At 32.4% G+C, this 27,084-nt stretch overlaps 2 protein-coding genes across 2 annotated transcripts in view; both read left to right on the plus strand.

Annotated features, from left to right (window-relative positions):
• The window catches only part of LOC132717647 (uncharacterized), a 72,210-nt gene that overhangs the window by 32,412 nt on the left and 12,714 nt on the right, over positions 1-27,084 (plus strand). The window contains exons 6-14 of the mRNA XM_060701165.1: positions 15,659-15,867; positions 16,355-16,399; positions 16,740-16,883; positions 20,302-20,394; positions 21,960-22,100; positions 22,568-22,628; positions 22,989-23,137; positions 26,355-26,435; positions 26,875-27,067. Of these exons, the coding sequence (XP_060557148.1) occupies positions 15,659-15,867; positions 16,355-16,399; positions 16,740-16,883; positions 20,302-20,394; positions 21,960-22,100; positions 22,568-22,628; positions 22,989-23,137; positions 26,355-26,435; positions 26,875-27,067 (1,116 nt within the window). The remainder of the gene's footprint in view (positions 1-15,658; positions 15,868-16,354; positions 16,400-16,739; positions 16,884-20,301; positions 20,395-21,959; positions 22,101-22,567; positions 22,629-22,988; positions 23,138-26,354; positions 26,436-26,874; positions 27,068-27,084) is intronic.
• Positions 1,713-10,096, plus strand: LOC132717659 (formin-J-like). Its single transcript, XM_060701182.1, has one exon. The coding sequence runs from the start codon at positions 2,914-2,916 to the stop codon at positions 6,550-6,552; it is 3,639 nt and encodes a 1,212-aa protein (XP_060557165.1). The 5' UTR covers positions 1,713-2,913; the 3' UTR covers positions 6,553-10,096.

Genomic DNA, 27,084 nt, shown 5'->3' on the forward strand with positions numbered 1-27,084 from the left:
ATGTGAAAGGTGCACTGATTTTTGTAGATGAGAAAGCAAATACACCAGTTATTTTTGTTATCTTTGTCACACAAATTGTCTGTTATGGGACAAGGAAGATAATGTTTAATGACAGAAATGATTAAGGCTATGTGAGTGACTAGCAAGGTTTAGATCATTATACATTTTCACTATTATGGGTTTCGTTTAAGTGTTGAAAATTGAGTACCCGCCCAAGCCAGTGCTGAGGGGCACTTTTTTCATTATCCCTACTTGTAATGTACAGAATGAAACCAAGTCTGCAATTTTCATGTAATTTTGTTGTTTGTAATGCTTCAGAGGAATCACCCTTTTCCCAGACTTTTAACCCTCAGCCTGCTTGCTTCGAGTTCAACTAAATCTGCCCATACTATCAGTGCAGACCAAGATCAGCCAGCCTGCTGAGGTCTGTGCTAGCCACAGCTCAGTCATAATTATTTCGAAATATTTCTAAAGATAATGAATGGGCTACTCTGGATTGAATACTGGTAATGGATATGTCCATTTATGATACTTAATGTGGTAAGGGTTAATATGAAAGCTGTCAGGAAATATGGACAACCTGTTAATAATGCTGATTATCAATAGCCCCTCCCTTGTTTGAACCCCATATAGGGCAGTAAATGATTAAACACTGGTTTGCCTTTAATAATGTACTGGTCAGCATCTTTGGCTTTATCCTCAAAGCTCATTTTAAGAATCAGAAGACCAAGTGGATATGTCTTCTAAAGTGAGAAAATGCCGCAGCGGCAGCCCTTCACTATACTGGAAGAAGAAACTAAATTTTAAAACCTCTAGAATGTTTGCCACTGTAGAATTTATAACTTGAGACCATCTTAACCCATAACCTGCTGGAACCAAAAGGTGATTTTAGCCTTTGCCACAAGTATAGAGACAAGCCAGCATGCACATCCGGGCAGCCTGACCTGATGCTCTATACTGTTGGCTGACCTAAACCACAAAACTGATAATGGACAGCTGAACAAGTTCATTTAAGAAAATTAGTGGGTTATGGGTTAAACAGACAGTATTTGCCATATCCGACAACTTGATGATTTGATCAAGTGATCTAGATCAGACCAGTCTGACACTCAGATGATGACAAGAGTATATTCTGAGTATTCTACTTCTTACCTCTCTGACCGCATGCAGTGGCCATGCAAAGGTCAAAGCAAAAGATAAAGTAAATGGTGAGACATTTAACACCAGGGGTCACTATCAAACTTTTCAATTTTCGGTATCAATTTTCACTTGTACCTCAAATTATAATGCCCATTCTATTCACCTACATGTGATTTTTCACTTCAACCACAAAACATTGGTTTTATAGATGTTCATGTTGCCCTAGGGCTCATAAAAAGGAGAAATATATGCATTAAAAATCACTTACACAATAAATCTTTTAAGAGCGACTGTGATTCAGGCAAGTGATCAAAGTTAAGATTAACCCAGTATGAAAAGATCAGTAAAGAGAATATACAATTTTGAATTTGGTAGACATTAAGTTATCTTGATGACATAAAACACATATGTTTAGAAAGACAGAGTTGATATTTGAGATATCTCATAAATATACTTCAATGTAGGCAATAAAGATAGACCTTGTTTTAAAAGTTCCATAAATGATATGATATGGCATTTTTATGTTTGCTTTAATATTAGGTCAACTTTCTGCATTTATTTCCTAATGGAACACTATTTCCATTGTAGTTGACTAATCGCAAGAATGGGTTCACTGATTCATAAAATACCTATGTTTGTACACTTTTATATCGAAAGTAAAGTGACGGTGAAATAAGAATACCAATAAAATATTTGAAATTTATGTGCTGTAAAAAATTCGTTACACTGGAATGATTTTTCAATAGGAGAGTGTTAAGTGACATTATGAACCGCAATACTTTGGATTAAATTTATTTTAAACCTTGATATAAAGTAAAATAAATGTTGCGAATGAAGTGTGTAGTGATTATAAATAAATATATGTATTGTGTGGCGGTTTAAAGTACACTAAATACAATATTCACCTTTTTGTCAGACTTTCGAATAAAGGTGTGTAATATATGTTTTGTCAACGAGAGGCAATGACTGTGTTGTGTTTGATTGATAAGCGACTTTCATTTTCGGCGGGACTTACTTACTAATGACAGTACACTGCGGCAATCTAGCCGTGCGTAATAAACTGCTTCACAATTGGATAAGCAAACCACATGAGCTGGGGATTTTGAATTTGAAATTTGAATTTTGTTGTCACATGATATCTTTATTGAATGAAGTTAAACATTTCGGTTATTGGAAGGATGAGTTTTATTAATGTTTTTTTTTAGGACACAAGTAATTTTTTTAAAGTGAAAATAAGTATGTTGTTGATGGGATATTATAATCACAAGGCGTGACAAACAAGATCGAGATAAGTAAGCTGTGAATTACATATTTTGCTGACTGGTTTTGCTTTATGAATTTTAAATAAGTATCGAGATGATTAGGATGAATATATGTGGGTGAGAATTTGAATTGTGGGTGAAATCAAGCAAATATTCTATATACATGAGGAACTGTTAGACTGAGAAATCATATTTTATACACAAAACATGGTCTAAACGACCTGAGATTAACTTTGTTTAGAAAAGGTTGATTATTATTTCACATTTTGAAAATTACGTGACCTTGATACAAAGTGCACTGTGTTTTACAACATGTAACATTAATGACATTGTTGGATTTGAAATGAAAAGTAAGAATTAACAAATAATTTTCGTAAAGTTGTTTGATGACAGTGGAGGGAAAGCAAAGAAAAAGTGGTTGACTGAAGAATAAAAAAACAGCAAGTGACATTTTGTAAAAAAGATAAAAGATATTTCATTCAGGAACAAAAAACAACGAAACTAATTGAAAATGAATTTAACAACTTCAAGTTACTCAAACATGCTGGGAGGTATGTGGGGGCCAGAAGGAAGCGAAATTAACGAAAGGTTAAAAAGACTTGAGCAGTTACAACAAATGCGGAAAGAACGAGAAGCAAAACTTAGAAATGACTTTAAAAGTGCCGAGACAGGTGTCAATATTGTAAGGACTGAAAGGATAAAATCATCTGATATTGATTCAGAAAACCCATCAGGATATAGATTTCGTAGAACAATGTCAATGCGTGAAAATGAAACTGATAGATACGGTGGTGCAAGACCTAAAATGGGCAGCTTTAGCTTGTTTGGACAGGACGATAATCAAGAGACTGATGGTAATCCAAAAACCATATTTAGTGGGATTGTTTCATCAGTGTTAGGTACCAGAAAACCTCTTAGAGCAGACTATTCAAGCAGGAGCAGGCTTGGTAGCGGGGATTCAGACTCTTCAGACACAACTTCAACTTCATCGTACAGATATGACTTTTCTCGACCAAACGTTACTGAAAATTCTTATAGTAGCTCTTACTCCAGGCCAGAAGAAAGCAAAGACAGAAACATTTTTTCAGGAATTACAAAAAAAGGCATGAATAGGCCTGGCTATGAAAGTAGTTCATACAGCAGGAGAATGAATACTGAGATACCAAGAGTGAATGATGAACAAAATAGCTATGATGGTGATGAATATAGTAATGAGCAAACATCTAATGAGAATGAAGATGTTAACACTGAACATTTTGAAAGTCATGAGATAGAGGACCATGATGAAGAACCTAAATATTTCATAGAGAGGCTGAAAAATGGAAATGGTAATTCCCAAAGTGAAACAAATGGATATGGACATTCTATACCAGCAGTTCCCCCTTACAATGGTGATGATTCAGAAGTTGAAACTTCTGAGGTTTATTATGAAGATCTTCACAACTCATGTATACAGCCAGAAGATGACATTTTGTCTGTCGCCCAAGAAATAAGTACTACTTTTGGAAACCTTAAGAGTCCAACTTACTTGACACCTAAAAACAGTAGTCAGAAAAGTTATTCCAGTAAAAGGTTCAGTGATGAAAAAATGAATTCAAATGGTGGTGTAGAGGATCCGGATGTTTCTGTGACATATGTTTTACAAGAAGCTGATTATGACAGTGAGGGAGATGAGGAAGGGAAAACATTACCTGTGAGAGAAAGTATGTACATTGCTAGTACCACTGAATGGAATGCCTTAGATCAGACACAAGGAAAGCTTGACGAAATGCATGAATTCTTTACCGGAGAGGCCCCAAATGAAGATCCAAACATTTCAAGAGAGCTTGATGGGGGTAAAGTGAAAGCTGAACTTGAGAAAAGCTTCTCAACACCAAAGACTAGTACTAAAGTTAATGGAAATAAAACCCCAACCAGTGTGAAAAAGAGTGCAAAGAAAGGAAGTGCTGTGAAAAGAAGTAAGTCCCCATTAGATAAATTGAAAAGTTCAGAAAGTGAAAATGATTCAGTTGCTACATCTGAAAGCGAAAATGATGTTCAAAAGAAAAGACCCACCACTCCAAGTAAAAACGGGACTCCAAAGAGTGCAAAGAAAGCTGAAAACAAACATGGAATGAGTCTTACTGATAAGCTTGCTAAGCTTGAGTCACTTACACAAGAAAAAAAGAGGAAACATTCCTTTAGTGAAACTGAAGGAAAAAAGAACATTCCCAGTTATATGACTGCAACAAGTTCCAGCCAGAAGAAAAGAGCTAAAGAAAGAGAGTCTTCACCAAGAAATTTAAAGAAAGATGTGAGAGAGCTTAAACAATTTGTGCATGAGCATGCTTCAGAACCAAATACTCCAGTTACTTCACCTACAAAACATTTTTCTGAAGAATTTACATACAAAGAAAGGAAGGATACTAGAGAAATGAGTGTTCAAACTGAATTTGTCATTGACTTTCCTGATATTGTCTATGTTTGCAAACATTGTGGAAAATCAAGCCAGGAAGAAGCACAATCCCCATTAACTAAGGAAAATCTGAGTAAAGCCTATGGACAAAAAGCAAAGAGAGAAAGTCCAGACAGTGAAAAAGCAAAAACTGTTGATAACAAAATCAGTTCAAAGGATTCTGTCAAATCATTTGGAGAAACAAGTACAAAGTCTGAAAAGATCTATAGGTATAAACCTAAGGCAACAGGCGGTGCACAAAGCTACATGAAAGGTACAACCAGTAGTAGATTGAGAAACAATGCTAATAACTTATCAAATTCAGATGGAAAAGCTAGAAAAGGGTCTGCACCTGAATTAGTTCACTTGGCTGAACTAGAGTCTGCTAAAAGTACTTCAAGTTTGAAAGGTATTGTCTCGCAGAAAGCAAAAGCTATTGAAAGTTCAACAAAAAGAGAAAAGAACAAACCAACATTATCCTTGTTTAGAGGCAGCAGCGTAGAGAGAAATAAATCAGACACAGCAAATAAAAAATCACAGCTAGCAAAGAGTAAAAGTGTTGACCAGGTCAATGTTTTGAGGCAAGAATTGCTGACACCAAGTAATGATACAAAAACAGAAAAACAAACCACTGAAAGTAAAGTTATCCAAAATAAGACTTCACCAGAAAATAATGCACCCCCAAATCCAGTCACTTCACCAACAAAAAAGAAAGCCCCTACTCCACCTAAAGTTGCACCTAAGCCAACTGTTGTTGAAAAGCTAGATTTGTCTTCTCTTGATTCCCCAAAGTCACCAATATCATCCAGATCACCTCGAGCATATAAAAGGCCACCCCTTGCATCTCCTAGAGTTCAAGATACAGAAATTAGTCCAAGAAGTGAATCATCTGAAGTAGCTGATGATGGCAGGGCAAGTGTAGAGTCCAAAGGACAATTTACAACTCTTGATGATAATCCATTTATAAAGAATGATTCTGGTAGAAGAAATAGCTTGAAAGGTCATGATAAAAATGAGTCGGTTTGGGAAAAGGCAGAGAGTAGATCAAGGGACTCTTCATTAAAGAGATCAAATTCTACATCAGATCGTGAAAGACCAAGTTCAGCTTCATCCTTAAAGCGTCACAACACAAGTGCTGGAGAAAAGTCAAGTGTCTCTGAGTTAACCTGGTCAGACTCAGGGTCAACAGGAAGCTTGAGAGGTTCTAAATCAAGCCTTCATGGGTCAAACTCAAGTCTGAATAAAGATAGCGGTTCAGCTTTCTACAGACCAAGAACTGTTAGTCAGTCGTCAATCACCAGTCAAACCAGTCAGAATGCCATGTTAAATTTGCTTTCGCCAATTGGTACAACACGTCATCCTGTCTCCGGAGCAATGGAGACAGACGTCGATGCTGCATACAATGATCAAAGTAAAGACTTACAAAAAACTGTTGATCATGATGAAGAGACGGTAAATAGAGCTCACCTGGACTTTGCAAAGAAAGCTTGTGATACAATGTTAGAATTTGAATTGAAAAAACGAGACTCGAGCAATGAAAGTGATAAAGGGAAGAATAAAACTGAAGATAATAAAGAAAATAACAATATTAATAAAGAAAATAACAATAATATTAAGAACTTGAATAAAGAAGACACAAGTGGTCTGCATAATGGAGTGGCGCCTGCTAAAAAAGAAAAACCAAAGAAAGGATTCCGAAAACTTTTTAAGAAATAAACACTATTAAATAATCAAGCAGATAAGCTATGACTTTGAAATGTTTTAAAGCAGTTTTCTTATTATTTGCTTTCTTCATTTCATGTTATTAAGATGTTAATTAAAAATAATTATGGTCTGTAAAGATCCTTATAAGAATATCATCATAAATACATTTAAAAATGACTTTTTAGAAAAATTAAGAAGACTAAAATTGTGTTTTTATAAGAAAATTACATGTAGATATTATGACTGCAATTTTTATTGTAATTTATTTTTTCAGTATATTTGCACATGTAACATTTTTGTACAAATACAAGTTTTATATAAAGTGTTAGAGGCTATGCTTCATTTGATATGATAAAAATACCAGTGTGATTGACAAATTGTGATACCTGTACCTGATCTTAAAGTTGTTGTTGTTGTTGTTCATGTTAAGTGTAAATTATCTAATTAGTTAAATGTTCTTTGATGTCTTTGATGTTATATGTGAGGGAAGGAATGGGTGGTTTTATAAATTGAATGTTGGCTTTGATTCACTGCTTTGACAATTTAATGGTTTTATGTTGATTTTTTAAGTAAATTGTTTTATAGTTTATTTATTTTATGAGATTTAAGCTTGAAATGGGTATATCTTTTTAAAGTTTACTTTATGAATGTTGTGCACCCTACTTGCCCTATGTTGAATTGGGAACTGCATCTGTTGTTATTTTTATTTATGATTAATTTATAAATGAGTATCAAAAGGTTGAAAATTATAAAGCCTAAGGTCAGCTCTTCAAAGATATGCAGGCCAGCTGGCAGCAGGCACATCTTTGTTTGCTGCTATTTTTCCACTCTAGTGTCATTTATTAAATTTTTTTTAACTGTTTAACAGTGTTATATATACCTGTACTTTCCTGAAATATATATTTGTTCTTTAACTTAAGTAACTTTGCAGGATTGCATTATGAAGGAATGGTTTTGAAGAAATTGCATAAATTTCATATTGTTTTAAAAGCTTGCTTGTTTTATATAATTATGATATATTGTATATATATACTGTTTGAGTGATAATCCACTATTACAAGTATTTCATGACCAATTTTCCTCACAAAGTCTCCTTTATGATTTGTGGACATAAAAAAAATGAAGAAAAAAAAGTTGTGATTTAAATGTCTCTGTTTCAAATGAAGTATAAGAATGTATGAAGTGAAGGCTTATTCTTGGTTGTTGATGTGTAATTAATTTGATTCAATTCTATGCAAATCTCCTGCTGAAATGACATAATAAATGCTTACATTGTTGGATTTTATTGCATGAAACTATGTTGGTTTGAAATATAGAATGTATATTGCCATAAAAGGACATGTGATTAAAGGGTGTAAAGCTATAAACTAGCTAAATTTACTATATATTAATTATAAAAAACTGTACAATAACAAATTGTTTCTGTATACATATGATTGTTTCTCAAAAGAGTTTTAGAGGCATATTACTATAGTTACATATTGATAATTATAGCAGAATGAAAACTTTAAAATAGAATTTATTTTGATCTTTATATTATCTTAGAATTATGAAAACACAAAATATTTACCGTATTAGACCTACTTCGTTTTAGAGTCATCTGCCGTTCATTTTGAAAATTTTGCTTATTTCAAGGGCAGATAATTCCCGTACAAGGTTAGCAAGGTCATAAGAAACTTCATGATGCAAATTTTATTATTATTTAACCAATTACTGACAGCCTTATTACAGCGAGTTACAATATATACAGTATATTAAATTTGTTTCCGTCATTAAGTTTAAGAACTCTAATTTAAATATGTAATGAATATGTTTAGAATGTGAACATTGTTTAAGCCCTATTAGGCCTCGGAAATGCTTTTTTCTCTCAAAAGCTTTTTATTTATGGTGTATTTTTATAGTTTTTTAAGTTATTCTTTGGCCAATTACTTGAAGCATCTTTTTATTCTGTTGCTATTTTGGCATCTAGTACAATTATAGTGATACAGTATGTCTGTATGAAGGCAAAATACTGCTTTGTTTATATTCCGCTACTTTAATGACAAGTCATTTCACATTAATCATGTTCCAGCCTACTCACGACCATGTTTCTTCATATGACACCAGTACAGGTTGGTTCCAGGAAGCGGACTCGAAAGTGATTAATATAAGTTCCAAGAACTTGTTTCGCAATATGTTGAAACCAATGAATCACTACTTTCTTCAGACAGGTTAACAGCATCTTAAATGCTCTTAAACCATTACTAATATATATTATGAAATTCATGTAATTGTTTTTGAGTGAGGCATGATGGGAATTAAGAAATTAAATGCAATATTGTTTTTTCTCAGTGAAACAAAATTAATAAGAAGCTTTAAAACCTTCACTTGTAGAAATCTCTAAAATTTGGCTAATGTAATAAATAGTTAAGTCCCTAATAAGAAAAAAATTAATCAATTTAAACAGCTCGGATGAGCAACGTAGGATTGTCTGTAGCTGTTTAAGATGTTAATTTTTTTCTTATTAGCATCTAAATAATTTCGTCTTTGGCCAACTTTTTGTATGCCTTTTTTCCTCAGAAGAGATGTGACATTTAAAATTTAATGTTATTGGAGACAGTTTAAGGGGAATAAATTTCCAGAAATTTTCAAATTTTGAGGTCTTCTCATTGGATGAAAAAAGGAGGACAGAGACTAATATCTATTATATTTCCCTTGTTTTTAGAACATTTTAAGTGTTTAGAAAATATAAGTTAGTCCTGCATTGAAAGGTTATGTAGCGGTTGAAAAAGATTAATTTATTAAAAGCTTTTATGTTTGCTGCATATCTTATATGTCGTGTATAATTGTTTTCAAATTTTTAAGCAGCTTAAAATTTCAACAAGGTTTAATAGTAAAAATACCCGGCATATCCTGCTTGAATTTATTTTTTGTTGAAAAAAAAGGAGTAGCCATGGCTGTGATGAATTATTTTTATAATTTAATGATTTCTGAATACATAAAAGTTCATGGAAATTTGTTAGTTTACATCACTTTTGGAATTGTATGTAATTGTCACGGGCTTAACAGGTTGTACTGATAAAGACACAATGTGGAGTTTGTGTCCAGTCCATAACTTTTGCATGCAAGATGGGATTTCTGAACAAATAATACACATGTCATGATCACCATATTAAGGTCAAGGTCTCAAATTAAGGTCAATGTCTTGGTAGTCAAATTGTGTATGACTTGTAACTTACAATTAGCCAGTCGAAATATTTCACCTTTGTTTTCATTTCGTCAGTTGACATGCAAAACATACTTGCTCACCTTCAAGGTCATGGTCATACTTGGAAATCAAAGGTCAAAACATGTCAGGCCTATAAATAAATTGTTACTTGATAGAATGTACTTATTTCTTATTTCTAGTGTATATTGTTTGTTTTTTCAATTAAGGCAATGCTACAGTTAATACTTGTCAATATCGAACTGTATGTTATTGATATATGTGAATTTGATAGTAAATGGTCAAGCATTGTTATTTACCTGTACCAATATGCATATATTAGCATAATGAATAAATGCATTAACATAATTATTTTCACTGACTTGATTTATTTATCCTTGATCTTAATGACTGTATACCTTAAAAAATGAAGATTGATAACCCTATACGTACATATTGTTGCTACTGGTAAACCCATGTCTTCCGGGGCACCTGTAACATATTTGGTGGTTTTAGCATAAGTGGCATTCCAATTAAGAAAACGAAAGTAGTAAACATATTAAAGCCTATCTACTATCTATTAAGCCAGTCTGGTGTAGGCTGGTAAAAAATAAATGGGCATAAGGTTTTGAACCAATAATGGTAGCAGCCTATTTGAGATGAAGAAACGATAATTTGTGTGTTATCTTAACCAAATAATCATTATATGTACCGTATTTATCCTTTCCAATAAATACTGACTGAATAGCAAACAGTACAGATCATAGTCAAACAGCACAGATGGTTGGCACTGGCTACATGCTACCAGCAGGTGGAAGAAAGATCTGACCTTAGTTGACTCTAAAAATCTGGATAAAGTGATCCCTTGGAAGCATTAATCACAACAAAATTACATAAAAATTGAAGATTCTGTTTTATTGAGTCTTTACATGAAGGATAATGAAAACGTGCAACATCCCTTACTCCCCCTAGAGTGGTACTTAATTTATATGTTCAATTTAAAGTAATGTAAAAAGAGTCCTGGTAATTGTTCTCCACAAGTGAAAAGGAGGAGACTCCATATCACTGTCACAACCCAAGACAGTCATAGAGATCAATCTCTCTCTAGTTTTAAGTAACAATATACCAGATTACCTGAGTTCCCTAAATTCCGGGCTAAGCCCTTTCTAGTATTATGTAACAATATCCCAGATTATCTGATCAAGATCCTATTAAAATACCAATTTCTTTGATTTATTTTCTTTTGGCATGAAAACAGAGTATACAGTATATACTGTTTTTAGTGAATTAAACATTAAGTGTACTAACATAAACTTCAGCATGAGTAATCAAAATATTTTATAGGATTACTGTAATAAGATTTTTAGAAATTAATCGTCAGACTGCACCCACATTTTGTGTACTGTCCTGTGAAGATGAAAAACTTGATTAAAACCTACATTATTAAACCTCTTTGTGTTTAAAAGATAGGTAAAAATGATACCAAATTACTCTTTACAACATCAAACACTTCTGTTTAGCTTTCCCCGCCATGATATTTGTTGAAGTTTTATTAAAAGGTTGATTGGTCATAAATCAATTCAGATAAAGCTAAACTTAATCCCTTTCCTGCTGATTTTGTGCATTTTACTGTCTTTGTCCTGGGCTTAAAACTATAGCCAATTGAAATGGTCTATATAATGAATGTCTGGCAGAGTGCCAAGGATTACTGTTGCCGACTGTCTTGGCTCCATACTGATGGTAACCACTGCTAACCTTACACCCTAAATATCTTAAATTGACTTGTCCATTTTTCAAGCTGGATAAAACTATTCATCATTTTTAGGGAAATTTTCAAAATATTAGAACTGACTGAATAGCGAACAGTGCAGACCATGATCAGATGTCATGGCTTCAAAATCACCTGAAACATTAACTATGAAGACAGAGCAAAGACAGAGTCTACTCAGTGTTTGTTAAAGCAGTAAACATATTAAGACATTTATTAAGATATATGTATATCAACTGTGAAAAATGTTTGTTTGGATGGAGCTACATAAATCTTAATTCATTTGGTTGTTTTGTTTAATGAAATGTAACATAGATTACATCAGTATTGTTGACAAGGTAATTGCTCATGGCTAGTCGGCATTATATTGAGAGTACATAATGCAACACTAGCATATAGCTTAATGGGCCTAAACAACAAGTTATGCCAGTGTTGCAATGAAATTTCACTTTTTGACTAAAGCTGGGAAGTTGTTCAGACAATGTTAAATTATTATAAATCTTAATGTGATACCAGACATTAAAACCAAGATGTCTCCAGGGGTATCACATTTGTTTAAACAAAGACATAGTTGTGATTTAAGACACATTGACACTGTAAAGGTTATATGAGGAAGATTATTGCACTAATTAACTTAGTTTATACAAATTTATAGAAGCTATAAGCTTATTGAAACACTCTCGAATCTGTTCCTGGAACTAACCAGTACTATTTTTTAGCAATAAGTGTAAAGTTTCTTCCTCAAGGTTAACAAAAGCTTGCCCCACACGGCCAACAAGCCTTAGATTACAAGTCTGACGTGTTAACCAATTGGTCATGCACTTCCTTGCTTGAGTCTCTTTAATACATGAAAGCATCCAAAGTTCTTGATGGGATTCGAACCCAAAACAGTACAAGTATGACTCTTTTGTTTACAATCATTTCTGCATATTTTTTGCCAGAAATTATTTTTGAATCTTGTCTTGACAATCATGCAGACAATCATATTTATTTCAAGAAATTTCAAGAAATTATATTAATCAACTAAAAGAACTGGTGCCTTTTTCTCATAAGTTTAGTGTATATGGTAAAGCTTTCATTGCTGTTAAATTTTGAATCCAGCTTGAATCCCAAAAACGTATTGAGCAATAACACTTATAGTATAGTTTGCTGTCTGTCCGTGTGTAACAAAAAAGCAACTTTTAAAATGTACAGCATCCTCAGACAGTAATGCTATATACTACATGTGTATATATAACACAAATTTGAAAGTTCAGGAATACTGTCATCAGATATGATGTGTCTTTATTTTTTGTTGTTTATTTTGAACTCCAAACCGATTGCTTTATAGTTTGCACAATTATGCGCTAAAGAAAAGCTATATTTTCTAAGTATGTACAGACGGTCTAAATCTGTTATTGTAACAGAGAAAGAACATAAGCTCTGAATTCCAATCTATAACCATTTCAACAAGAAATATTGCGAGATAGATATGTATAAAACCTTTTTTAATCTAATGCATAGTCAACAAGTCTTCACTGGGTGTAATTCAAATTGTTATGCTATACTATAGGATATTTTATACTTTGAAGTATTTTTAAAATCCTAACAAGGAGATTTAGATAGAGAAATGAGTGGGAGTGAGAAACACAGGCAGGATTATTGGAGATTTATTATTGAACAACCTAAATTTTCAATTAATAAGGGATTGGTACACAAGGGTTGTAACTCCAGTGAAATTAGGATTGAGGTGTTTCTGTATGTGCTCAATGCCAACATGTATTTTGTAGGTTGATGGATATCATTAATCAAATTTGTTATCTAACTGTGTGACTACTATCTGGTGGGTTGATGTTTACCATCTTGTCTTTGTTGAACATATATGGGATAAGGATTGGTCTTATGAGCAAACTTATCTTCCCTCTATGTTTACTTTGTGTAACAGGGGAGATAATTCTGACCGATCACAAACACAAAATGACATGCATGATAAATGGGCAGTTTTCAAATTCTATGAGATTTAATATGATTTAGCATATGATGCAGATTTACGTCATATATAGTTGGTAAAGATTAATTTGGTTGCATCGGGCAGTCAAGCTTGAAAAATAGGTGTGATAATGAAGAATTGCAAAACAGAAAACTTGACAAATTGAAGCATGACATGGTGGTTTAGAAAGAAAGAACACATGCAAAAAATTGGTGTTTTATCCTAACAATTTATTAAGTGACACATTAAGATCCTGGGAATCAGATATTATCAAGATATACAGTGAAACCTCTGGATAGGAACAACCTTTGGGAGACAACTATTTTTATTGTGCTGAGAGGTGTTGGCTCTACACAGGTCAAATTCATTCTGAAGTTTTACCTTGAGAAAAAACGATACTATTGTTGTAAAGAGGTGATTGCTCTACAAACGGCTGTAAGGTATTAATTAATATGGCATGTACGGAGTATATTTTTTCATAGTCCTCTTCCAAGAATATTTGGAAGTTTTTAGTCCTTTTACAAAAATACAACACATTATATAAGTACAGTTTAAACCTGCCCAATACCACCTGTCAAAGGGGGATAAGATCAGATTTTTTTTTCGGTGACAGATTCTGACGTTGATATCTTAAAGTCATGGCCTTTTAAGAGATACGTAACAAAGTAACTAACTATTTGTGGTCTTTTTTGTACATGATACTATATTCTGTGACACTTTATTATACATCATACATGCACTTATTACTAGTATACAATTTGCAATCTGCAAAAGGTACTGCGCCCATGTCATAAGTTTGACAATAACCATGCACAATTTGAAACATAGATTATATGCAGAATAGGATTTCTCTTCAACATCATCTTAATATGCATGAACACACTATCATTTTCAATTAATAGGATGATTTATACTTATATATTTTACGTAATATTATCACATATTGGTAAAGATGGTGCCTCAACAGACGGTAGGATTTAGTTGTACAGCACTAATTAGAGATAAGATGTACAATTTTCAAAGCTATACAACACTTGCATTCAGACGGTAATTCTATACTGTAAGAATCTTCTGAGGTTTCCCCTGAAAAGGATCCCTTTACATTGATCCTTTACATACTTTACTCACTTAATACTTTTTTTCGCCATGAAGCTATGTGGCCGCCTACAAACTACCTCCCCTCCCCAAATTCATGTAATTAGAGAACAACTCAATACCGTGACATAATCATTTTCGGAATAATTTGGGATTCGAACACAACACAACTTTGGGTCTCCTGAAGAGTTTTTCAAAATCATTTTTACCCCATCTTACTACTATGTTTACCTTTTAGCCCTAATTGTTCTGGAATTTCATTCATTACATCCATTATCAGGAGATAATTTGCTTATCTGTTACTTGTCATTGTGGGAGGTCTATAAAAATCGGTACGACAAGATTTTCAAAATAGAACATGTCCTATCCCTTACATCTCGACTTAAGGTTTCCGAAATCAAGAAATAGTAGCCTTCACACATTAAGATTTGTCTGTACATCTTAGTTTTAATTGGTGTTGTACTTCAAAATCCTACCGTCTGTTGAGGCCTTGAAGGCCTGTGAATGTAGCTGAAAAGGATATAATAAAGCATGGTTAAGGGTAATTGAGAAAGACATATTTTAAGTTTGAATATCTCAGCTTGAAGGTCTGGTCACATGATATGTAAATTACTATGTCTTATATGGTTAGCTGCTGCCAAATGAGGTATATGCTAATGTTATAATTGAAGTTTGTATAGGAAACCTATCATTAGAAAGAATGTCATAATTTTGAACAACCTTGAGAGATATTTAAAGGAGGATAGTGATACAGCCATATTGCACTGCATTAATTTGACTTAGTCATCTTTTGCCAAAATAGGGGAGAGATAGGGCTTGCTAATTTCAGCTCGATAAAAATTGTAATACATTTGTTCAACATGATTATAAAGCACAATCTTGAAATGTGTCTTGTTGTGTCTGTTTTGCGCTCTTATTTTTCAGACGTCATTAAAATTGTCCTTGCATTGAAACACACTACGGAAAAAAATATACATTTGCATACATGGGGAACCATGATTGAAGCTGTCTTGTAAACAAAGAGAGATTTTTAATGTGTAAAGACTAAAAAGAATAAGAAGTTATAAAAAGTTAATACAATTTTACTGTTTGTTTTTTGCAGAAACTGTCAAGCAAGCACAAGATGTTACAACAAAGGTCCAACAATCAACCAAGACTGCAGTGTCACAGCCTGGTAGTCATGGCAACAAAGGAGAGGTCATCAGCAAAGGTCAAAGTTCATCAGCATCAGTTGGAAACCATAGTAACACTAATGATGATGGTGATGAATTGGTTGTTGATACAAGAGTCAAGTTCAGGGAATGGGATCCAGTAAGCTTTTCATTTAAGTTTACACATTTACTTGACAATACATATATTGGAATGTTAGAATGTTGGAACTTTTTCCTAGTATACATTAGGTCTTTCATAGCTCAAATGCATCTCTTAAAATGAATATGCATATAGGTTAAAATAAGACTTTGAGATGTAGAACAGTTGTCTAATTTAACTACTAAGTTATTATTATAAGAAAGAATGAAAGCTCTTAAGTATCTTTGAAATACATAAATACATTATACTAAAAGATACGTGTTTTCAAAGATAGCATAAATGTATTATAACAATTTTTTGAAAGAATAAAAGAACTTTTGTATATTTGATATATATACATAATAATAAATGATGTGTTTTCAAAAATACATGTGTAATAATAAAGTCTGTCTCGAAAAAATTATGATCTAGTCTTTTCATGTAAAAATATATTGCACCATTAAAACTAAAAAAAAAAAACTGTTAAACACAAAATCTATCTTTTCAGTCAAAACTGCTGGAAAAACTATATGAGGTGAAAATGATGCCAGATGTAAGTATATAAATTTAAAGATTGGTAATATTATATAATTTAAGTATAACTTTGTAGCATATGTATTGAACATTAACTTTTTTTGTGTCTCTGGACTTTCAAGCCTAATATACACCATTTCTTTCCTTTAAAACCAGAGTATTCTTCACTTTTGCGCTAAGTTAACCTGTAACACATGCCTGTCCACAATGTATTCCAGAATCATTTTAAGAAATACAATGTACTTTATACATATGATTAAATAAATAGCTATATTATGATGCATATATTTAGATATATTTAGATATTGTAACTTAATGCTGTTATTTAGTATATTATTATTATTTAATCTTCTCAACAGAATGTAGAGGATATTTCTCACAAGTTTATTGGAATGGAGGGCCTCATGGAGAAGTTACCTATGAACAAGAAGAAAGCAACCTTGCTTAAAACATGGAAGAGAAGGTTCTTCAAGGCCCAAGATGGTTGGCTACACTATTATGAGGTATGAAACAATAACATGTCAGAATAGGGAATTGTTTCTAAATTTGACAAGAATAATGGCATATTCATCAAGTATGGCAATCCTTTACAAAATATGGCAATTTTGCAATTGGAGTGATTATTGCAAAAGAATACAAGTTATAATGGCAATTCTTCAATAAGTATGTTAAATATTATCACAATTCTTTCACAAATACAGCAAGAATAAATGCAATTTTTCATTAAGTATGGTAAATATATTGCTTATCTATATCAATTATGGCAAATGTGGCAATTCTTCAATAAATATGGCAGATACGTGTACCAATCCTTTCATAAATGTGGCAAACATATGGCAAATTTCTAGTGAACATGTAAATAGCAAGTTTCTTTACTTTAAGCTATGAAATAAAATGTAAAACTAGCGTAATAAGGTACTAAATGTATGGCAATAGTTGTTTGATGTATTTTAAGCCTTTTTGGCAGTTAAAGCATGTCACAAAAATGTTTTGCTAATAAGAAGCAAAAGATGCTGTGAGTCTGTGACAATTATTGTTTGATATACATGATGATAATGTATATTCAATATACTTGTGCTGTCTGAAAATAAAGTATGGTATTGAATCCAAGTACTCTCAGGTAAATGCCTGTTGTAAAATTTCTTAAATATTGTCACAGACTGATGATGCTTAAGGATGTATTCAGGAGTTTTCATATAAACATATAGGCGAAATTTAAAATGTTCAATAGAATTTCTTTAAACTATATGTTCAATACCATACTTTATTTTCAGACAGCACATGTATATTGAATATGCATGTACATTATCATCATGATTACCAAACTATAATTGTCACAGACTCACAGCATCTGAAAACATCTTTAAATCAAAACAATCTATCTCTAGGAAGAACTTGCTGTAATTTGTACAAAAGCTGTTGATTCTCTTATATGAATTTGTACTGCTAACATTTCTGGAATTGTCCATTATCAGTTTTTGGAACGTAAAGGTGAACATTTTGTGTTGGTCAGCCAACAATATGGAGCCTGGTCAGATTGTACGGATGTGCATTCTGGCCAGGCTCTGTACTGGTGACAAAGGCTATTTACTTCTGTTCCTGCAGGGTAAAGGTTTAGGGTACAGTTTCTAGTTTTCAAGTTTTATAATCTATATAATGGTTTGAAATGACACATGATACTTTTCCTTTATTTGAATAAGATTGCTACAGTTTGTGTCTTAAATATGTAATGAATTTTATAAAGTGTTGTTTTGCCTGATTGCATGACGGAAGATTGTGTCGCATCTTTTATTGCCTATGTTTGCATGCCATTTGCATGACGGTTGTTTTTCATGCACTGAAATATTATATCTTAGTCATCTGATGAATATTCATAAAGACATTTCTTTTTATTTTATGCCAATTAAGCAAATGATGCGAATTAAGCTAATTATGCAAATTACATGTGAATAGAATTATATCACCAACAGGTTAACAGGAGCGTAAGTAATATTATGCAATGTATGATTATATGGAAATACTGACGGGTTATAAAATATCGTAGATTCTAGACACAACAACAACAACAACAACAGAAATTGCAGCTGTTTAGATAGACACTAAAAAAATCATTTGAAATTACTGACAAAGCATAAATTTAATCATTCTGAATTTAAAAAGAACTGTATGCATGATGGTATAAAAAAGATATAATATACATAGTCATCAATATAAAAGTAACGACATCGTACTTTATATACTAAAACATTATTATATGGGTATTGATGCATGCAATATTAAAATGTAACCCATTTTTAGGTTAATAGTCAATTATATCCCACTTAATTTTGTTCTGAACCAAGTAGACCACTGAACAATTTTGTATTTCATTACATGTTCCAAACTGATATTTATTGGTTATGTACTACAAAAAGTTATTATTTTGCTTTGGATACAGCTAGTACTGGCTAGAACTGGTGGTATGCTGTAGAATGAAAAGAAACTGTTGCTTAGCTCTAGGCTACAAACAAATCTAATTTGACAAAAATTTGACTCAACTACTAGTAATTGGATAGAATTTGACCATATTTAGCAGATAGATATTTTTTGCCCATTTATTTGTTCCTATCTGATTTGAAATATTGATAATTGACATTTTGATAATATTATATACTGAAGCAAAACAAAAGCTTTTATTAAGCTCAACCTGCTAAATATCTTATATGGACTTGTCGATTTTTAATTTGGAAGAAAAGAAGCATGCATTCATCATTTTTAGGGAAAATTCAAAAGAAAATGTACTGACTGTATAGCCAACAGTGCAGGCCATGATCAGTTTACACAAATGTGATGCCTGAACTAATGGTTTGTACTGGTGACATAAATAAAATTAGTTGCCTCTGGAAGGCAAAGGGGATAAATGTGACATATGTCTGAAATAGAACATACTCAGATATTTAAAAACCTCAACAAAAAAAACCCCAAAAAACCTAAAAACCATAATTACTAACACCTCAATACCTTCTTTCTTTTGCATGCATTGTAAGCACAATATAGTATTTTATTTTATTGCATATTATAAGACTGTTACATTCTGATATCTACATGATCTTGGTATATTATAATTGTAAATGTTGTATGCAGTTAAGTGACATTTTTATCCATTTTTCATTCATTTCATTATTACTTTATGGCATGAGTTACATATATATTTTTGTTTTAAATGCATGTCCTGTTAGTATAGGCAAAATTATATTGTTAAGAAAATCTGTATATGAACGGGTATGGTGCAGGATTATCATTCATTTATTTTGAAATACCCCACCCTTACACCACCCACATACCATTTGTTAAATACATGTTATAAAAAAATCAACAAAACATAAATTTGCACATTCTATTGAATAACATAATGCATTAAATTTTGTATTAGTTTTGTATTATAATTGTTTATGTCAAAAGTTTAAGGGTTTATGTCACCCATTTATTGTAAAAGAGATGAGCACCAAAACATTCTAGTTAAAGGTTTGTCATCCATTCAACTTTAAAGAGATACAAACAAAAGATGCTGATACCAAAAACCCCAGTGATGAGCTCATTAGAAAAAGTACATGTTACCAGTAAGTGCAAATAGGTAGTTTGTTGATTTTGACCAGTATCTTTCATCTTATATTATGATAATATATATGAGCCGCGTCACGACAAAACCAACATAATGCGTTTGCGACCAGCATGGATCCAGACCAGCCTGCGCATCCGCGCAGTCTGATCAGGATCCATGCTGTTCGCTTACAAACCCTATAACAAGTAGTGAAACTGATAGCGAACAGCATGGATCCTGATCAGACTGCACGGATGCGCAGGCTGGTCTGGATCCATGCTGGTCGCAAACCCATTAAGTTAGTTTTGTCAATTATATGTTTTTATATCTTACTATTTCAGTCTGGCAACAAGGATAAGCCCAGTGACAGTTTACAGTTGATGGGTGGTAAAGTGGAGGAGCTCGGACCACGTGTGCTGGGGGTAGATGACGGGGTAGGTTACCATGTCTGCTAGCACAGGATTCATTGAAATGCTCAATGCTGGCATAGCTTGTATTTCAAGCTCATTTATTTTTTGCAATGTTACATTTAGCTCTAAAATACAGTGTTTGAATGAAATCATTATTAATTATTAGAAACACTTCATATTTATTATTAATTTTGGTTCTTTACATATCAATTAAGACATAAGTGGTGGAATGGCCGAGTGGTTAAAGCGTCAGACAAGTAATCTAAGAATCATTATCCGCATGGGTTCAAACCCCATCAGGGCCAGACCGTTGTTTCCTTGAGCAAGAAACTACACTCATTGCTGAGTACAAGAGATCCCAATAAAATTTTGTTGCTTAATGGGAAACTGTTTTTAAAGTCATGTAAAAAAAAGAAATGGTTCTAAAATGTGGATCTGAAGTGATAAGAAGTACATGTACATATTTTCTTTTTCTCTCTCTCCCTCCATGTGGCGGCATGGCTGAGTGGTTAACCTTTTAGTCTAGGATTTCTGGCTGTTTAGGTTCAAAGCCTGTCAGGAGCAAGCCATTGTTTCCCGGAATTAAAAACATTACGCTTGTTGCTTAGTACTGGTTGATTCCAGGAACAGATTTGAGTGAGTGTGTAAGCTTTTATCTTCCTACACAATCAAAGTAAAAAGATTAATGATTAATTTCTGTATAAACTGATTTGTAATAACAACATTTTGTTCCCATGGGAATTGCCTCCTTTCCACAACAATGATATATTTTAACAGCAACCATGTTGAATTATTTTAAAATATTACTTTAAAAATCATCCCTGCTTTTCTACCTCATTAGCTAAGATATTGAACAGTTTGTCTTTCTTTGAAGTTAAAATGCAACACTGACATACCTCAATAGCTTTAAGGCAGTATGGGAAAAAAAACCTGAACTTGTTAATTGACGAGGAATTTGCACCTGATTGTGAGATGACGAGTTATATACATTTATAACTAATGTACTTCAGTATGTCTTTAATGTTAGAAAGTTATGTAATATCCATTAAAAACTAATAAATCAAAATTTACCTATAAGTTTGAGGGGAATGTAATGTGTAATATATGATAATCAAAATATAATTTAAAGAATATAATTAAATCTTGCCTTGAAAGAGGGAAAAATGTTTGTAATTTAAGTTTTAAGCCTTACTCAATGCAGGGGAGACAACTCAATTTATGAATTTATTACTGATATTTATATACACATTATAGCTCAGTGTTTCACAAGAAATTGTCAAAATTCTCTCATACATTGATATTTTAGGGAGCTGAAGGCACCAGATCATAAGCAATCACTTTTATAATTACATTGTATATTCTAATTGATTTCTTTCTTGTAAATTAGACAAATTTCTTTTATTTTTCAATATTTATGAATTGTAGCAGACTTTTTTAATGATTATAATAATACAAGATTGTGTTTACTGTAAGTTAAATACAAGATTGAAGATTGTCTGTACTAGCTTTTTCAGTCTATTGAGTTGCAATAACAGTGTTGCTTTTAGATTTACCAAGTTTTAAGTTAACTTGAATTTTCCTTTTTTTAGAGAGGAAAGTATTTAATGGTTCGAGTACCCACTGATCATGAGTATGGATCATGGAAGGTGGCACTAGAGTCTCAGACAGCTGATAATGTAAAAGCTACATATGTTAGACCTTCACCAGCATCCATACCTCATCCTAAAAAAGTAAGTTTTTGAAGTGATTCTCTACCTGTCCTCGCACTGCTGATGACATAGACATTTTATTTATATGATACTTGTGCTATTAATTCTAATATATATATAGAGGGTTAATTGCAAAACTGCAGTAACTAATGTGAAATAAAGAACTTACAACAGCCTTGTGATTACCTTTCGAGGAAAGGAAATGCCTACATTAGAGTGAAGTCGAACATTCATATTGATAAATAATATTTGAGAAGCAATTATTTTTAAGATGATTTTTTTTTTTAGTTGATAGGTGACTTTTCATGCCAGTATTGAGCTTTGTTACACTGCAAGAAATAAATGTAATTATGTTAGATAGAAGCTATGTAATTATAAAATCATGTGCTTTATTCATAATATTAAATAAGCCACTTGTTTTGAGAGAAGGGTACCTTTTTGAAATTTGAAAATTTGTTTAACATAGAGAATGATATTTATACTTTCAGAAAGTTGTAATTATAGATATAGGAAGTTGTGGTATCCGAGCAGGTATCCTGGGGGAGAGACGTAAGTTGAACCAAAATGTTGGATCCATTTCTATTTTTATTATACCACTGCTTTGTGATAGAGTTATAAGCCTTGCATAGACAAATTGTAAATGAAATGAAGATTTAAGCACTGTCACTATTGTAATGCTTAATTGTTAAGAATTTTATTTGGTATGCAAGTATTTAACATAAGAAGTAGAGATAGTTTCCAGATACATGTATACAGTTGAAATAAAACCACATCCTTATTTTAGGAACAGAACATTTAATTCTGTGATAGCCCTAAGAAAAAGTTGCTGTTTGATGTATTTTGACTTTTCTACACTTTTGTTTCACCAAACGATATATATATATACTCATATTTCATTTTTTTTTTCAGCGACACTGCCTCAGGTGTTTTTCCCTAGTATAGTTGCCATACACAATCAGACAGGAGAGATCATCGTCGGTGCTGATGCACTAAAACCTGATGTTAGAAAATCATCGAAAGTTTCTCAGCCAATACAGCCTACCAATAAAGTGGACAAGGTATGGTTCTATACTGCTGAGTTGTGCTTAAATTATTTGTTGTTTTTTGCATGATATACTAATGTTGGAAAATCTTTTTAACCTTTAACCTGCTGATGGCTATTGAAACCAGTGCAGACTTAAGATCATTTTGAATATTTGTGTTGTCTGATCATGGTCTGCACTGTTAAATATTCAGTCAGTACATTTCATATTTTTGAATTCTCCCATTAGATGTGAAATTCTCCCTAAAAATGTGAAAATCTCCCTAGAAATGTGAAATTCTCCCCAAAAAATGTGAAATTCTGCCGAAAAACTGTGAAATTCTCCCTAAAAATGTGAAAGTCTTCATAGAAGTGTGAAATTCTCCCTAAAAATGACTATTATGATTAGTCTTGTCTAGATTGAAAGATGAAAGGTCCATTGTTAGATATTTAAAGCAGGGTAAGGGTTAAAATGGTTCAATATGCATGTCAATGGTAATTTCACTTAAATATCAGTGACTTGTTATTTTGCTCAAGTCATACGTTGATCTGTTGCTAGCAATCTTAAAATTTTTAATTTTTGTCCACAATCGGGCTATTATAATTATAGATAAGGAGTAATTGGAAACCTTTAAAAGAAATCTGTAATTTTATTGATTTTATTTCTTTTTAACTTAGATCTAGCTATTTCTTATTCAGTACAATTTGATGCTTGTTTTGGAATTTGTGGTTTTATTAACAATATGCTTACATGATAAAAATTTAAACATTGTTTTGGAAGGCCTGGGATGATGATATTGGAATTTTACCTATCACTAAATGATTAGAAATTTTACCGGTACTATAGTGACCATTTCTTTTTTGGATTTTTCTGAACATCTGTATAGAAATAGTCAAGTTTAGAAGAGGAACAAACATTTGAGCCTCGCCATGACAAAACCAACATAATGGGTTTGCGACCAGCATGGATCCAGACCAGCCTGAGCATCCGCGCAGTCTGATCAGGATCCATGCTGTTCGCTATCAGTTTCTATACTTGTTAACAAACAGCATGGATCCAATATGGATCCATGCTGGTTGCAAACACATTGTGTTGGTTTTGTCATGGCGCGGCTCATTTCTTGATGCCTTTCATTTAATCAATTTAAACAAATAATGGTAAGTGGTGTATTGAGTATTTTTCCTAACTTAATACTGTTATTATACAATAATACTGCATGACTTTATTTATCCTCTATAACCTGTCAAAGGTCTTAATTGTCAATGGTCTTTATATAATGATTCTATAATAATAGAATATTATTTAATAAATCTTCATCATTTGTGTATATAGATAATATAATCATCATGATTATCCAATGAAAACTGATGTTACAAGCATGCAGTATTATAAATAATAATTATTGTCATAGCATGTTCATAATTCATCTTTCATAGCTTCATCTCTCATTATTCTAGGGTCGTGTACAACCAGTAAGTATTTAATCATTTCTGTTCCTATGACAACAATGATAAAACTGATATTTCCATAGCAACCAAATAAATGAACTCATATTCCCATTTTAAACCCTTTGTCCACAAACATTTTTCTTATCTTCTCAAGCTTTCCAAATATATTAGGATCCAAGTAATCTTGGACCTTAATTTTTGTCTTTTACATCATTAAATGCACAACTTTCCAATCAGATGCCAACAAAAATGATTTTGCCTGATACTATGATGTCAATCTTTCTGTGTTATTCACTTTGTTTGAAAATTTTGCTTTCTAGTATAGACTTGTTTTGTCACCTATGCTGGCTTAAAGAAAGTGTGCTTTGACAAAGTGCTTTCCAAAGGCATGTAGTAAATTAGAGAAGCATAGCAAAAACAACATTGCAAACAGGCTCAAATCAAGGTCTTATTTCAATGTCAATCTATTTACCAAAATATCTTAATTCTATCACAGTTTGCATGTGAGTCACCTAGTTCAGTGTAGTGCAAGTATGTCATGGGTTTGAACGTCAGAAATAATTTTGGTAGCCACATTTAGATGTCAAGTAGTTTACAAGAGATCATTAACCTAATGCAAAAGCTGTTTTAAATCACCAATGTTATAGTAGTTGTATTTACAAGTTTTTAAATTTGGTACCAGCAAAATCAAATCATATTAAGCAACATGATTTGATTATACTGGTACCAAATTTTTAAAAAAAAAAACCTGTTCAACTAGATTAAACACATGTCTTATGTCTCATTTGAGATGACAGCTCATCTTAATCATTCTCCAGTATGTCTCCTGGAACTACCAAGTACACATGCTGTATGATAAAACATGGTCATGACCCTGGTAGGGCTTGAACATACAATCTCTGGGTTGAGAGGCAGATACTTTCACAAACACTTTCCTATCCCTCACTTTTATTCATTTTGTCAAAGTTTAGCTGCACTTCTTATCCCATGACCTGAAAATATGTTTTAAAAACATACATTTTACCTACACCTAACTATACAAACATACATAAACCTAGATGTATACAAACACACGTTAAACTTAAACTTAAGACTGAAACAAAGAAGTGAATAGATTTCATCATCCATCTTTCATTCTCATTATAATCATCCTGTTTAATATTTGTATTTCTGTTCCAGCTTTATAGCCATTTTTCTTAACTGCTTTTAAATAGAATATTTTTTTTAGAAACAGTAACGAGCTTACAGCGACATATTGAAATTTTCAGATTTATAGCATTCTTACTTTAAAAAAGAAATTTAGTTCTTTTAATATCTTAACGGTATTGATGAAATATTTACTTTAATTTACTTTAGAAATGTTTTTCATGCAAAGATTTATATCCTAGTAAACACTGTTAATGTTATTGTTAAAAGTAATATCTGTTAAATATGAATATATTTAACTCTTTAAATGCTAGAAATGATAAATGTTTGTCTATACCAGCAGTATAAAACCATACCAGTCTGCACATCCATACCACCAGTATAAACCAAACCAGTTTAAGCATCTATGCATCTGGACTAGACTGTATTATACCAGTCTGTGCATCCATGCATCCTGACTAGACTGTATACTGTTGGCTGCTTGTTTGTAAAATTTCAATTTTTTCACATTAACAATGGACAGTTTGCAATTTAGAGTAGAGCAAGTATGTAATGCAAATTTAACTTAGTGAGCATGAAAAGAAATGAATAATGGATACATAAAAAGGGTAAAAGGAAATAAATGTAAAATATATGACAGAATATTTTGTATTTTTTAGTTCAACATTGATATGGCAGTGATGAAAGCAATTCTGGAGAAAGTGTTCAAAGATCTTGGTATCAACCAGTCACAATATCTTGTAAGTACTAGTACATGTATATACTTCCTATCGATAAGTTATTTTATTCTACAATTCACTCATGCTGCTCATAAAAAGAAAAGATTGGTAGATAATGTCATAGTTGCACTCTTTTCTTACCTTGTGATGTTCATTAGATACCATATGTTACAGGGTGCGAAAAAATTTCAGCCTTTTTGGAACTTGAACCCAGGACCGTTGGAAAACCTTTCCATAGCAACTGAGCTACCTGGCTTATTGCATATTTTTTCCCCAATTTGAAGAATGTACATTTGGCTCTTTGCTTATATTAGACACTATTGCCTATATAACTGAAACACCTTTGATAAAAGCTATTAAATCTGACACATACGCAAGACATTTCTATGCTCTATGTTCTTTTTGAATCAAGACTAGCTAAAAAGTTAATAAGTAACATAATGGTTGATTTTGTTTATAGGTAATGATGAGTACTCCACAGAATCTAGGTGACAAGTTACGTGAAGGGTTAATGCGTATACTTGTGGATCAGATGCATGTACAGGGGGTGTGTATGGTACAACAGTCACTACTGGCTCTCTACTCGTATAACGCAATGTCCGGTATTATTGTTGATATAGGAGAACGACTGGAAATATTGCCTATATATGATGGTAAATGTCATGCTATT

The sequence above is a fragment of the Ruditapes philippinarum genome, unplaced genomic scaffold (assembly GCF_026571515.1).
Source record: "Ruditapes philippinarum isolate M1 unplaced genomic scaffold, ASM2657151v2 ctg282_1_1_1_1, whole genome shotgun sequence".
Taxonomy (NCBI): domain Eukaryota; kingdom Metazoa; phylum Mollusca; class Bivalvia; order Venerida; family Veneridae; genus Ruditapes; species Ruditapes philippinarum.